The 15,804-nt window shown below is 31.0% G+C and overlaps 1 protein-coding gene across 1 annotated transcript; it reads right to left on the bottom strand.

Annotated features, from left to right (window-relative positions):
* LOC109830459 lies at window positions 1,111-2,824 on the bottom strand. Its single transcript, XM_020397718.1, has 2 exons — window positions 2,128-2,824; window positions 1,111-1,419 (listed from the first exon to the last, which is right to left on the bottom strand). Exons 1-2 carry the CDS (start codon window positions 2,266-2,268, stop codon window positions 1,243-1,245), a joined length of 318 nt encoding a protein of 105 aa, XP_020253307.1. The 5' UTR covers window positions 2,269-2,824; the 3' UTR covers window positions 1,111-1,242.

Here is a 15,804-nt window from a genome sequence, read left to right on the forward strand (position 1 = left end):
AAACTATAATAAAATTATAATTAACTTACTCATTATCATGCATTGTAAACCTTCTAAACAAAACTTTTTTTTCATTCCTGTTCATGCTATTAATTGCGTAAATTTTATCAACTATTCTAATCACAGCTATATAAGAAAATAATTAAATTTTAGTATAATTTGACATACATAATAATCTATGAGGAATATAAATTTAATACATACCTATAAGATATTCTTTTGAATCAATTCTTGATTTAATCTCTCCGTAAGGAAGAAATTTAAATTTGTATTTTTCTATATCATCGTCATCCTCCTCTAAAATCTTGATGTTTGTACGATAACATAAATGAATAGATATTATAGAGCGTAGTAGTTTGTATATTTTATTTACAATAATGATCTTTACGTTTGAGAAAATATGATTTTTTTTTCCTTCTTGTATTAAGTTTCTCAGTCGTAAATTAGAGATGTTAAATGGGTGGGTATGGGTTTAAATGGGCGGGCCATAAATGGGCGGGCATGTTTTGCCCATTTACCCATTTATGGCCCATTTAACATTATTTAAATGGGCGGGTTTTTGCCCGCCCATTTAATAAACGGGTCGCCCATTTGCCCATTTAACTATAGTACATATATATATGTATAATACTTTTGGGGTGTTTTTTGTAAACTTTTAGGGGTTTTTTGTAAACTATTGTGAGCTTTTTGCAAACTTTTTGGGAGCTTTTTGCAAACTTGTTGGGGCTTTTGATAAAATACTAACAAAGATAGGAACATAAACAAAGATAAACAAATGCAGACAAATTCATGATTAAACCATATACAAGCCTGGATAAAAGTACAGACCTCACACATTTGCAAAATTAACCTCAGATTTCCAAACCAAAAACCAAAAGATCAATAACAACAAAATTACGAGTATATTTAAATGAATTAAGATAGAAAACACAAGGTATGCAATGATCTGTATAAGATCAATAACTTGATATAAATGCCATCATAAACTAGAAGAGTAGTAAGTTCGTCTATAAACAAAATAGTAGCACAACCATAGTCTACTTATTTCACATCTTTCAAATGTTCAGGCATGAACAGGATCATGACAGAAGAAAGAAAAGACCAGGAAACAAAGATCAAAAGAGAGGGATTTTACGAGAAAGTAAATCTTAGCCCCCAAATTGACAATGCTGCGACTGACAATAATCACAACGCAAGGAAACAGTATAAACATATTACAGAATCAACCAAAATCAACCAAAATCACAGCTTCAGCAGCAGCAGCAGCAACAACAACTGCTTCGGCAGCAGCAGCTTCAGCAACTTCAGCAACTTTAGCAACAGCAGCAGCAACAGCAGCACCAACAACAGCTTTAGCAGCAGCGCTTGCTTTCTCGTCAGAATTCGTCTGTGCCATTTATTGAACAAATTCAAGGTTCTCTGCAGCATCAACAGTCAGTTAACAAGATGCAAAGTTGCAAACAAAATGCCATTGAGCTCAAGAACAATGAAAGTTAGCAAGATGCCATTGCAAGTAACCCAAAATGCCTTTGAACCATGAGGACATCCATGAACAATCCCATCTTCTTTTCAATGACAATACCATGTCAGGATAAAGGAGAACATTTACATAGATAGCAGCAGTCAGCAGTTATGAATGTGAAAGCAGGAAAACAACTCAAACAGCCAACCCCAAAGATTTGTAGAAGGACTTTTGTTCTTGTGCACGTGTAAGAACATTGGGGCACAAGTTAAAGTTTAGAAAAGAAAAAAGACAGATGCACATGAAAGTGGGCAAGTGTGTGTGCACTCACACATGGGCGAGCAGACACACACAGCGAGAGAGATCTTTAGCCTGAATCCCTATATCGAATCACTACAATGTATATAAAACCTTGTTTAACAAGACTTTTAGACCGAAAATCCAATGTTATTTTATGTTTTCATTATTTAAGTATATCACAAATGTCTGTGTGAGAGGTGGCAACAGCAGAAATGAAGGCAATTATCAATCTTGGTAGCAGATAACGAACAGAATGCATTAACATATATCATGATGCAGTATCAGAAAAAAGACTTTATATTCCTTACTGATCTAGAAAAGGAAATAATTGAAAACTTATTGATAAAAAGCTGAGAAGCTTCAACCTTAAGAGTCATGTAATCACGGCTCAGAATGTGTCTCCCATCCTTCCCAAATTTAATATCTGAAATTGAAGCAATGATCTCAGTAAAAAATGATCTTGAACCCGGGGCTTCATGCTCTTCAAACCTGTAGGGGTATGTCATCAGCTATGGCGGTAACAAAAGTAAAAACTTGAAATAAAAATTCAAATACTTTTAAGTAAGAACTCCATCGAAACACGTATAGATTTGAAATAAAAATTCAAATACTTTTATGACCCATCAAACTATAAAAATTTCCCCAATCAAATACTAAATGATAAAATTCTAAATTGTTTTACCATACAAAACACAGGCAAAGGACAGCCCGAAAACAAAAAGGCAAATGGCAAGGCAACTATCAGTCTATCACAAAGGAGAGGACAGCAATTGAGAAGGACAATGATCCAGCTACAACAAGCTCACAAAGTGGTGCTCTTGGAGTCCAAGACTTGGACTTTAAGCCAACCACACGCGCATCAAAGACAACCACAAAAACAGGGAATTCTATCATTGATTACGACTGATTCGCTCCATATTTGCAGGATGCAAGAAATGCGCTTAAGATACATAGTAGAAAACAGGGAATTCTATCATTGATACTAAGGATCCAACCAACTTGTATAGATTTTTCTGCATACACTTCATTATAGTTTCTAATTTATTACTATATTGCATCCACTAGACATTCTTTCTCATCAATCATAGATTTTCTAGTTTCTTTTCTCACAAGGGCATGCGTGTCTTGACTCACAGAGACTGTCTTGATGTTTTTCTCTCGTGAAAACCCTGAGTCTAGTTGTCTTCCTACAAGAATGCAAAACAGAAAAAACCAATCAACATTTGAATTTTGAGAAAATTAGTAAGAAATTTCGATGCCTGTGATTCTGATAATACATTAATGAACAGATAGAAAGTTGAGAGACTTAACTTTAACTTCCTAAACCAATTGGCCTTCATATGTGCTATTTGACTAAAATGTCTCCTGCTTTTGGCATTTCTATCTATTGCACCATAATCTAGATTAGGTGATCACTGTCATTATAATCTTCTTTTTCCCATCTACACCTCCATATGTAAGAGAAGCAACAAGATTTAAGTCTAATCCTAGTCTTTATCTTGTAGCTCTTTGATCAGGACCAAAGTCTATGATATGAACTTTATCAAGTATGTTTTCATATAGTTTGATGAGACAGTATGGTAGCTGAGCAAGTAACAATGATGGGCTTATATAATTCCCGTGGATTGTAGGGCTATGTGCCTACATATGTGAAGAAAGCTCATTTTAATTCAGAAGTTAACCAAAATAAGAATAAGAGCTTAGGTCGGCAACTTAGTAGACACTCTCCGTGCATGTTTAGAGCATATATCCAGGTCAAAATATGTAAGTATCCATGCATGTTGCACATTCTTATGGCAAAACCATGTACATAAGTGTTCTGCTAAAAATTAAAAAACATGTCATAACTTAAGTAAATTAGTATTATTTAAAATTATAATTATCAGTATATATAAAATTTTAAATGTACCTCTTTATCAAGGAGAATAAAATTAATTCCACACAATATCTTAGTGTCTGCGTTTTGTCTTTTTCATGTTCCGGTAATTCTTCTCGTCATCATTTTCATCTACTCGAAGCTCATTTAATGGAATATATGCTGCAATTTTATTATTATTTTTGGACTGTTCTTAGTTATGGATGGGCTTTTTTTTTTCTTCCTGGTGCTTCCCTTCCTGGGCTTCGGTTCTATTGAGACAATCAATCACTTTCCCTCTGCTTTGTATACGCGCTCCTCAAGTAATAGCTGGACTGTAACTAGATTCTACTCTCTTCTTATTCTTGGTTGTAGAGTTAGATGCCCTACTCAAAGGATCTCTCCCTAAAGCAGTAGACTGATCCCCGGGCTTCTATTGGCAATTATCTTCCTCACTTGATCTGCCCGTACTCTCTTAAGTCGACTTCTTTGCTGCCTTTCCGCGGAAAAGTCATTTCTTATAGCAAGCTTCTTTCCAGCTCTCTAGTATACTTATTCTCTTTCTTATGCTGTTTTCTGCCTGTAGTGTGGTGTGGTTCCGTCCCTACTATTGATATCCACAAATTAATTTAATATGAATATAATTTTATATCATCTGGATAATGAGAGTTAATAAAATTATTAACCATAATTAATAAATATTATAGTATAATTTTATAAAATCTTTGTTAGACCCTAGAGGGGGGGTGATTAGGGTCTTATGCTAATCTAATCCGATTTTATGCCAATTAAAACTTATTAATAAATTATTCTTGCAAGATAGATATACAATATGTTTTGAACAAGAATATGCAATATGAACAAAGAGATATATCCTATATGGTAAAATATATGCAAGGATATATAAACACAAATGTAAATAAATATGACACAATAAAGAGATGAAAGCGATATATGATGTGAGCACAAATAAAGATGAACGCCAAGCAAACACAAACACACAATATGTTCATGAGGTTTGGTCCCCGCGACCTACATCCCCGCTCCTCATCTCGAGGAGATCTCCACTATCACAACCCGGTTTGGAAGCCGAAACTTCTACACACTCGGTCTGTAACATAATTAGAATGATTTAAGTTGGTATATTTAAATTTACTAAAATTTATTTATTATTTAATTCACTTTTTACTAAAATTTTATTTTTAACAAAATTTGTTTGGTATGAAAATAAATTTTCACAAAGTTAGATTGATCTCTAATTTTTATTTGTTTGGTTCTCTTTGTATTTATTATATCTTTACGTTTTTTTCTAGCTTCATTGCTCTTTATATCAACTCTATTTTCCTGGTCATCTAAAGCATCTATGTTACTTTCACCTCTTGATCTCATGATTTCAAGACATCACATACGTTGGCACTTGGATAAATGCATACTACCTTTTAAATCCTCTTTATACTTTGGCAGAGACAGAAGTTAATCATGAAGTCAAAAGATGTTGAAGAAATAAATTCAGTAACTAAATGATTTGGGTAAAGATATTAATTTCAAAAATATATAATTAAATACGAATTAAATTTTCACAATTATATAAAACTAAAAAAAATAACTTTGAATAAAATGTCAAATTTAGAAACTAAATTATTTCGATCCAATATTGTGAAAATTTTAAGTTCATTTTAATTACAAAAATAATCTAAAAAGACTACATATATAATTTCAAGTATTTTAATTACTGTAAATTTTTAAAAGATCAAAAAATATTTTTTGAAAAATTTAATCATAGTAATTTAAAAAATTATGAACAAGATCTAAATTAGTTAGTTAAATTAAAGTAAGATTTGACAGTTTAAATTCGTATCTTGTATTTAGTAAGATCAATTTGGTAATATGAAATTTAACTTACTTTTGGTATTATTTTAGAAATATTTTGAAATTGAAATAATTTGAAAAAGTGTGAACATGATATCAATTTGGTAGTTAAATTAAAGTAAGGTTTGGTAATTTAAAAGTTATAAAAATCTTGGTAATATTTAATTCATTTTTTACTAAAATTAATTTTTGTAACTTTTAAAAACCCAATTGAATTTACAAATTTGTAAAATATATTATTTTCAAAAAATTAATCACTATATTATTTAAAAAATGAAAATATTATTTTCAAAAATATATTTTATTTGTTGTAACATTTTTAAAAAACCAAAAATATATTATTAAAAATTTTTAATTGCTATAACATTTTAAAATTCGATAAAGTATTTTCAAATATTTTAATTGCTGGAATATTTTTTAAAATATTTTAAAAAATATAAAAATATATCTTAATTGTTGTAATATTTTAAAAAACTAAAAAATTATTTTAATTAAATATTTCAATTGCTATAATATTTTAAAAAGCTAATTTTTTTAATATTTTAATTGCTTTAATATTTAAAAAATGAAAATTATATTTTCAAAAAACTTTAATTGCTGTAATTTGTAAAATTGAGAACACGATCTAAATCAGGTAGTTAAATTAAAGTAAGATTTAATAGTTTAAATTTGGTAATTTAAAATCTAATAACTTTTGATACTATTTTAGAAATATTTTTAAATTAAAATAATTTGAAATAATTTTTGAATTTGTGAGCACAATCTCAATTCAATAGTTAAATTAAGGGGGTGTTTGGTTCAATTTCTAGAAATTATAGGAAATGTTTTCCACCTACAATATGATTTCCTTGAATTTCTTAAAAAAATTATAGGAAAAAATTTGAGAAATCAAAAAGTACCAATTTTCTTGTTTTTTGTACTTTGCTTGTTTGGTTCAAAACAAGAAAATAGCTCATAACTTTATAGAAAATAACAAGATTTGGTACGTTTTTAATTAAATATGGTATGTGTCAGATTTCTGGTGATTTCCTCTCATTTTGAGAGGAAATTGCTTTTTGTAAAACTTGGTAGGTTTTGATATTTTATAGAAAATATTTCTGTAAATTTTTTGTTGAACCAAACACAATTTACAGAAATCTCTGAAAAAATTTTAATTACAAACTTGCCATTGTTAGATGTTTTGAGAAAAGTTTTCTCAAAAAGTGTGCAACCAAACAGCCCCTAAAGTTAGAGGTTTGGTAATTTAAAAGTTGTTAAAATCTTGGTATTATTTAATTCATATTGTATTAAAACTAATTTTCACAACTTCTAAAAAAAACTCAATTTAATTTGCAAAGTTTGGAATAAATTTTTGAAAAAAAATTTAATTGCTACAATAGTTTAAAAACTAAAAATATTTTAATTGCTATAAACTTAAAATATATTTAAAAATTATTTTAATATCTGCAATATTTTAAAAGACTAAAACATGTTTTCATTTAATTGTTGTAATAGCTTTAAAAACAGAATATATTTATTAAAAATATATATTAGTTACTGTGATATTTTAAGGAACTAAAAAATATATTTTAATTAAATATTTTAATTATAAAATTATTTTAAAAAACAAAAATTATATTTTAAGAAAATATTTTAATTACTGTAATATTTTAAAAAATCAAAAATATATTTCTAAATATTTTATTTGCTGTAATAGTTTAAAAAATTAAAAATATTTTTTTAAAAATATATTTTAATTGCTGTAATATTTTAAAAAATTAAAAAATATATCTTGATTAAATATTTAAATTGCTATAATATCTTAAAAATGAAAATATACTTTTAAATATTTGAATGGCTTTAGTATTTGAAAAATTAAAAATTTTTATTTTCTTTAATTTGCAAAATTGTGCATACGATCTAAATTAGGTAATTAAATTAAAGTGAGAATTGCCAGTTTAAATTGGTACGCAATCTAATTTTAGAAGTATTTTGAAATTAAAATAATTTGAATTAATTTGAAAAATTGTGAACACAATCTAAATTAGGTAGTTAAATTAAAGTTAAGTTTGATAATTTAAAAGTTACTTAATTTTTTGTATTATTTAATTTACTTTTTATTGAAATTAATTTTCAAAACTTCCACAAACAAAAAAAATTCAATTGAATTAGAAAATTTGTAAAATAAGTTATTTTCAAAAAAATCAATTGATGTAATATTTAAAAAACTGATACTATATTTTAGAAAAATATATTTTAATTACTATAATATTTTAAAAAATCAAAAATATACTTTAAAAATATATTTAACATTTTAGAAGACCAAAAAATATATTTTGAAAAAGTTTAATTGCTGCAATAATTTTAAAAGTTGAAAAATATGTTTTCAAAAGAAATCAATATCTGAATATAATAAATACATGAAATATATTATCCAAGCAACAAAGCATCGTCGGTTGAAGATTAAAAATTAATGGTTTGTTTTCCTACAGTAATGTTTACCGGAGATAAATTAGAAACACAATATTTAATCATAAAAATATTAAAAATATTAAATTAAAAATAATTATTCAAGTGTTGTATGATAAATACCTGAATAATCTTTTTCTAATTAATAGTGTCTTGGATCATAGATCAAATATCTGAGAGTTGTTTAACGGAAATAAAACTCAAGGTCTAATAAATTAATATTTTATGATAACAATTAAAATAAACAATTTTGTAAAATATAATACACAGATTAAGATAAAATTTATATTAGATGATGATAAATTAAATATTTAATTATTTTCCTCCAAGTAATTAAAGAGCCATCAGTTGAAGAAAAATTTTATATGGAGGAATTAGAAACCGACAACCTAAAAAAATATTTTGAAAATAATTAAAGTCGAGTAAAAAAATAATATGCAAATAGAAATCAAAATAAATATTGGATGGTGCTAGATTAATTACCTGATGTATTTTTTGGAGATCGAAATAATAATTCGGAGGTTGGGGGAAAATTTTTAAGATGGCAAACAAATCTGGAGTTCGGGGAAAAAAGATTTTTCGGTTAAACCACAAAACCAAAATTCGTGGTTGTTTTTCCACATTGGAAAGTAACACCTAAACTGTAACGCCCCGCCCCAGAATCCCGGAGTCGGTACGCTATTAGATTTGATGGACTGGCCTCACAAACTACCATATGTTTTTTCAGCACGTTTTGTCCTCACTCACGCGCTCCCTGGAAAACTTCTCATTGGGTCACCCATCCTAGAACTTCTCCAGGCCAAGCACGCTTAACTTTGGAGTTTCTAAGAGTTGGGTTCCCGAAAAGAAGATGCATCTTGGTGGTATGAATATTCTAATCAAATCTATCAATACTAATCACATCACCCTCTCAAGGGTTGGAGTATTACAAACTCCCCCACTTAAACTCGCAATGTCCTCGTTGCGCCAAATCATATCATCCAAGACCGTACCATCCGTGTGAGATTCTAGAGGTGGCTCCTACGGCCTCAAGAGGTGGCTCCCGCCCTCTCGACGTAGCACTTTATGCCGCATAGCACTTAGCTCTCACGATTCCGGTTGGCTTTGCTCCGATACCATTTGTAATGCCCCGCCCCAGAATCCCGGAGTCGGTACGCTATTAGATCTGATGGACTGGCCTCACAAACTACCATATGTCTTTTCAGCACGTTTTGTCCTCACTCACGCGCTCCCTGAAAAACTTCTCATTGGGTCACCCATCCTAGAACTTCTCCAGGCCAAGCACGCTTAACTTTGGAGTTTCTAAGAGTTGGGTTCCCGAAAAGAAGATGCATCTTGGTGGTATGAATATTCTAATCAAATCTATCAATACTAATCACATCACCCTCTCAAGGGTTGGAGTATTACAAACTCCCCCACTTAAACTCGCAACGTCCTCGTTGCGCCAAATCATATCATCCAAGACCGTACCATCCGTGTGAGATTCTAGTGGTGGCTCCACGGCCTCAAGAGGTGGCTCCCGCTCTCTCGACGTAGCACTTTATGCCGCATAGCACTTAGCTCTCACAATTCCGGTTGGCTTTGCTCTGATACCATTTGTAATGCCCCGCCCCAGAATCCCGGAGTCGGTACGCTATTAGATCTGATGGACTGGCCTCACAAACTACCATATGTTTTTTCAGCACGTTTTGTCCTCACTCACGCGCTCCCTGGAAAACTTCTCATTGGGTCACCCATCCTAGAACTTCTCCAGGCCAAGCACGCTTAACTTTGGAGTTTCTAAGAGTTGGGTTCCCGAAAAGAAGATGCATCTTGGTGGTATGAATATTCTAATCAAATCTATCAATACTAATCACATCACCCTCTCAAGGGTTGGAGTATTACATAAACAAGGGGATTTGATTTTATTTGTAATTTGAATTAGTTATTAAAGATATATAGCAAAACGTACACTAATTTATTATAAATTGGTTTATACTATATATACTCGTTTAAATTAAAGATTGAGATATAATAACAATTTAAATGGATGGGTTAGATGGTAGGACATGTGTCAAAAAAATTTGAGAAGGAGGTCGATGGGTGGCATCCTTTGGTGAGTTTTTTAGCTTTTTGGTTTTACTTTAATATATGCCCTAGTAGAAGATGTATATCCTAGTGAAAGATGGGAATAGAGGAAATGTCTTGCCTACCCTCACTAGTTTCATTATATAGCAGTATATATAGATAGATATAAGTTACATGATTTTTATACGGACTGATCATGTGCGTCTTCCAAACCTAACATATTTTGAACAACTCCCTTACAACATGTATATTTCACGTTAAGTACCCCAAGTCACTTAAACTGACTATTTAAAAAAATCAGTTAAACTTCTCGAATCAAATTCAACAAGCCCTTAAGTTTTTATTTGTTAGCTTAGAGTGAGGGAAACGAGACATTTGGTTACAACTCGGTCGGAAACCCAAGGAAAGCTCCTTTTCAATCTTAGTTTTAAATTTTGTTATCAATTTAAGACGAACACTTCAAACGAAGAGTATTCATCAAGTCCTAATTAACTGGGCTACTGAGCTACAGTTAATCATACACATCAGACCAAATTAAACAATCTATTTTATAAGAAAAACCTCATCGTGCACATAATCTGATTCAATAATCAAGTGATTGGTGAATATGGATGCTATTCTAGTTTTTGATTATTTCGTCTGTCATAAACTTTGTCCAGGCGGTTACTAGTTCTTCACCAATCTACACTACGCAAACGGTGAAGCTTCCAGCAAGCACGTGTAATGTTATAGACAAGTTAAATCATCGATTCTTATGGGGCAGGCTTAGAAAATAAAATGGAAAATTTTCCTTGGTTAACTTAAGTGGGAAGCGGTTGGTACTCCGAGGGAATGGGGCTTTTAGGACTCATGTTTTCTCTTTTAAAGATCGTCATTATAACAGTATGTCGGAGGTAGAACCGCGACCTGATTTGTCATTCTGCTCGAAGGGAATTTGTGTAGGCGGTGGATGCAGTCAAGAGCAGCCTTCAGTGGTGTGTGGGTGATGGCAGGAGGATAGTGGGTGAAATAGAGAATTGCAAGTGCACAACCAAGTTATTGTACAGAAAATATCGAACCGCAAGGGAGGGGTTATTTGAAATTTTTAAATTGGAAAAAAAAAATTCTTTTTAAAAGTTATTTGGAAACAGATTTTTATGAAAAGGGGTTGAGAGTGGATCTATGAATTTTTGATAAAGAAAAGACAATAAGAACTAGAAGGATGAAGAGAGGAGACAATAGAAATGCAAATAAGAAAAGGAAAAATAGAAAAATAAAATAAAAAAAAATAAAAAGAAGACAAGAGAAAAGGGGGCAAGAAAATGGGAAGGAAAAAGATCTAAAAAGAAAATGCAAAAACTAAAAGGATTAGAAAAAGAAAGAAAAGATGAAAACTAACAAAACTAGTGACTACGCGAGAGAGAGCAATAGAATTAAAAAAAACTTAGGATAGATTCTATTAGATAACTGTTTATTAGATTCTAGAAGTTACTCTCTTGTTTATTTATTTTTAAAATTGAAGAACATAACCTATCAATCTAATTAAAAAAGCAAAGGATATCAAGATAAATTCTAAAAATGAAATTGAAGTGTATGCATATATATGCTATTGAAAATAATAATCCTAGGATACTAATAAGTATAGAGTATCAAGCCACTTGGGGAAAGCAAAGAATATCAAGATAAATTCTAAAAATGAAATTGAAGCGTATGCATATATAAGCTATTGAAAATAATAATCCTAGAATACTAATAAGTATAGAGTATCAAGCCACTTAGGGAAAGTATAACCTATCTAATTAGAATATTCTATTAATTATTAGTTTAATTGATTAATCTCTAGATAAATAATTAAGGCATAAAAGAGAGAGAAATTCTAATTCTAATTAATAAGTTATACTAATTGCCTCTTATCCTAAGAATTTCAGCCACACATTTTATTAAATCCTAAATTACGAAAAAATAAAGAAAGCATGAATAAAAAGACAATAAAAGAAACTAATTATAAAAAACGAATAAAAGCAAGAAACTAAACTAACTATCTAAGCATTAAAATAAATCTTAAAAAAGATCTACTCCTAAATTAAGCAAGAAAAACGGACTAAGCATGAAAATTAACAATCAAAGCAAATCATGAATTAAATCTAAATTATTCCTTAAACATGCAATTCTAATTAAACAAGAAATTTTAAAAACTAAAAGAAACTCACATTGCAAAGGGGATGGGAAGGGGTGTCCGAAAAGACTGTGGCTTGGGCCCGGCCCAGAATTCGGCCTGGTTTTGTCTGGGCCCTGACCCGGCACTAAAAAGCTCGAAAATCTGGACCCGACAGGGTTCCGTGCCTAGATCCGGGCACTTTCGCTGGTGCCCGACCAAGAATAGGTAAGGCACCGAGCTTCGAACCCCAGGCTGGGCGTCCAGACTACCCAGACTCGGCTCGCCTAACGGCCAGATTTCTAGCTGTTGGGAGTTATCTGGATGAAAATCTGGTCTAGTCCGGGCCCGACCAACCTAGCCATCGGGGACCACACGGCCCGGCCTTACTTGCCTTGGTTCGGGCAAACCAAAAGCTATTCTTTGGGTATTTTGACCAAAATGTCGGCAAACCAAAAGCTATTCTTTGGGTATTTTGACCAAAATGTCCTAAAAATTATAAAAAATGGTTAAATTTTGAGGGTATTTTGGTCATTTGATTATAGAGCTGCCTTATAAATCGAGAGGGTTTTCATTCATTTTCTCATCCCAAAATTATTTCTCTTCTCTATTAATACTCTCTCTTTACACTTGGTACTATTAAATACTCTCTACTGACACTCTAATTCTCTCAATTCCAAATCTCCAATGGCTTCCTTATCCAATTATGAAGACTTCGATGATGAGAATGCAACTTTAACTCCAAATAAGAGTCCTACTACTACCTAAATCGCCAATATGACGCACAAACCCAAATCCGAAGATCCAACACGAACATCTAAAAGGCCAAAATCGGAAGTGTGAGAGTTCTTTTAGAAGATTGAAATAAAAAAATATAGTAACGGTCGTATTCTCGACCAAATGGCAAAATATGTTGTCTGCGGCAAAGTCTTCAAAGCTCATCATAAGTTGGGGACTAACCACCTCAAATGACATCTAGTGAGCCACAACAGAGGGCAAGGACCATCTCAACCCAATATCCACCAATCTCCTGTCTCAATCATCTTCCTCGGGGGGCATCGATGCATGGACCTATGATACAATTCGAGCAAGGAAATGCATCATTATGTTGACTATTCTTTAAAATATTCCCTTTAAAATGGTAGAAGATGGTGACTTTGAAGATATGATTAAATAGGGTCATCAACTTGCTTTTAAAAACTTTCTCGTCAAATTTGTCAACATGATATTATAAAATATTATAGAGAACAAAAAAATAATTGCTTATCTTCAAAGTTCAATTTGTAGAATTTCTCTAACTTTTGATATTTGCACATCTAAAGCACAAGGCAGTTATTTATGTATTACAGCACACTCAATTAATGATAGTTGGAAAATGATTAAAAGAGTTGCTTTTTATTTTATTTAAAGAATCACACACTAGTGTAAATGTTGTAAATTTGATAATAGAAGAACTAACAAAATTAAAAATATCTGAAAGAATTTTTACTCCTTTACTGGATAATGTAAGTAATAATAAAGTAGTAGTAACTTATATCAAATCATCTTTGTTATTACCTTGTGATGGTTATTTTTTCGTATTAAATGCATGTGTTATATTTTAAATTTAATTGTGCAAAGTGTATTTAATGAAATTAGATAAGTGATAAAAAAGAATTAGAAATATAACTTATTTTCTGAATGCCTCTAAAAAAAGACTTCAAAAATAGAAACAACTTTAGAAAAGAAAAAAAATATGACTGCTAAAAAATTCCACAACATGTTGATCATAGGTGAAATTCCACCTATTTAATACTAAAAATAGTAGTAGAGTATAAAAAAAATTTAATAATTTTATGAATTTCTATACTTCTAGTTCAGGTTCTAGTTCTTCCTCATAAGGAATAACTAAAGAAGAATGAAACATTATAACTTGTGTATAGAATATGCTACAAGTTTTTTTATAAATCTACTCTTCTTTTATCTAGTTGTTATTACCTAACTATAACTCAAGCTGCTTTACAAGTTTTCAGAATCTAATTTTTTTTTTAATACTTATCGCAACCGTATCATTTTTTTTCAAATATGATTACACAAGTGGAAATAAAACTTAAAGAGGACTTTAGACCCATTCCTTTTTTTTTTGGGGGGGGGCTCTCTTATTGATCCATGCTTGAAGGATGTTACGCTCCCAGTTCTGTTGAATTATTTATGTGGCAACACAGTAGGTGTGAATGATGCAGGTGAGCCTATTACTGCTCTTAGTCATCACAACACTATCAAATTTTATTTTCAAAAATTATACGAAGAATATGCAGCTAAACATGGTGGAAGTTCTCAAGATATGGCTCTTATAGCTTCGAACTCTATCCCGAGTATAGGATCGTGTTCATTTGATTAGCAGATGTTAATAGACCAACTAACTGGTTGTACTGGTACTAGTGATCGTGATGGATCATTCGTAAGAGAAGTTTCTGAAATTGAACAATATTATACTTTTCATTATGACTCGTGATTTACTAACAGTGCATGTTTCTATTGTAGTTCTGGAATGCACAATCAGTGCATCAAGGCGCTTGATTGACTACCACATGTCATTGCTAGATCCGGCTACCATTTATGTTCTTACAAGATTGGTAGACATTGGAAAAAAATGTCAAAATGTTGACTGTGTTGTTAATATCGAAGATAGACTTTAATTTTTAATGATAGCAGATTCCGCTGTAGAACAAAAATAGAAGGTACCAAGATACTCTAGTTGTATTGTACTCATCTGTAATAAATTATTTTGGAAAGAATTGCAAATTATATTGATATAGATGGGTAGGTGCCAACCTAGTTGGAATGTACCCATCTATTGCACCCCTACCCATCTATTGCAATGCGACAATTTTTAAAGAGTATTGTAATTGATAGAGATTATTAGATTAATAATAAAATAGAATTTCTTTGCAAGTTGTCATAATTTCACATCATTGTTATTACTTCTAAAGTTCCATTTTTTTTTTTTTGCAAAAAAATCTAATTTATTTTGATTTTTTGTTAAAAACATAATTTTTAAGGAAAAAAATATTAAAACAATCCGGACCTATCTAGTGCCCAACGGTCAGGGTTCGGGCAGGGCTTCTAACCCGGCCTAGAATTCTGTGCCAAGTCGGCCTGGCCAGCCGGCTTAGAAACCCCTGGGGTTGGCCCATTGTGTAGACCCAAATTTCTTCAAGTCTTCAGGAGCAAAGGAAAACTGAAAAGAGGGAAAATTATTATTTTCATTGCAAAACTTGTATGCTATCATTGTTTTTTGTATGCTATAAACATTATCTTAATGTTCCAATACATTAATTCATTAATTTATTATTAGATATATGAACATACTGCTCATTTTGTTATTTTTGTTAACGAAGTAAAACAATTATGGGAAATAAAAAAATTTCCGTAAATTAAAAGAGGGAAGTTTATGAGAAACAAAAAAAAAATCAAGGTGTTGATTGACAATAGAACGAATTGAGGGCAATGTGGTCATTAGCAAAAATTCAACAATCATATTTTAACAAATCATACTCCCTTTAAAAGCACGAGTTCGGAAAATCTTTTTTAGACAAATATACCCCTTTATAGTTTGAACTACCTTATCTATAATCAAATTCTAATTTTCAATGGTCAATATTACCCTTCACTATTTTGAATATTTTA

The sequence above is a fragment of the Asparagus officinalis genome, chromosome 2, assembly GCF_001876935.1.
Source record: "Asparagus officinalis chromosome 2, Aspof.V1, whole genome shotgun sequence".
Taxonomy (NCBI): Eukaryota; Viridiplantae; Streptophyta; class Magnoliopsida; order Asparagales; family Asparagaceae; genus Asparagus; species Asparagus officinalis.

Coding starts and splice junctions, on each gene's coding strand:
- LOC109830459 (XM_020397718.1), bottom strand. CDS start 2,268: ATGACATACCCCTACAGGTTTGAAGAGCATGAAGCCCCGGGTTCAAGA. Junction 1,420..2,127: donor GTGATTACATGACTCTTAAG/GTTGAAGCTTCT, acceptor TTGATGCTGCAG/AGAACCTTGAATTTGTTCAA.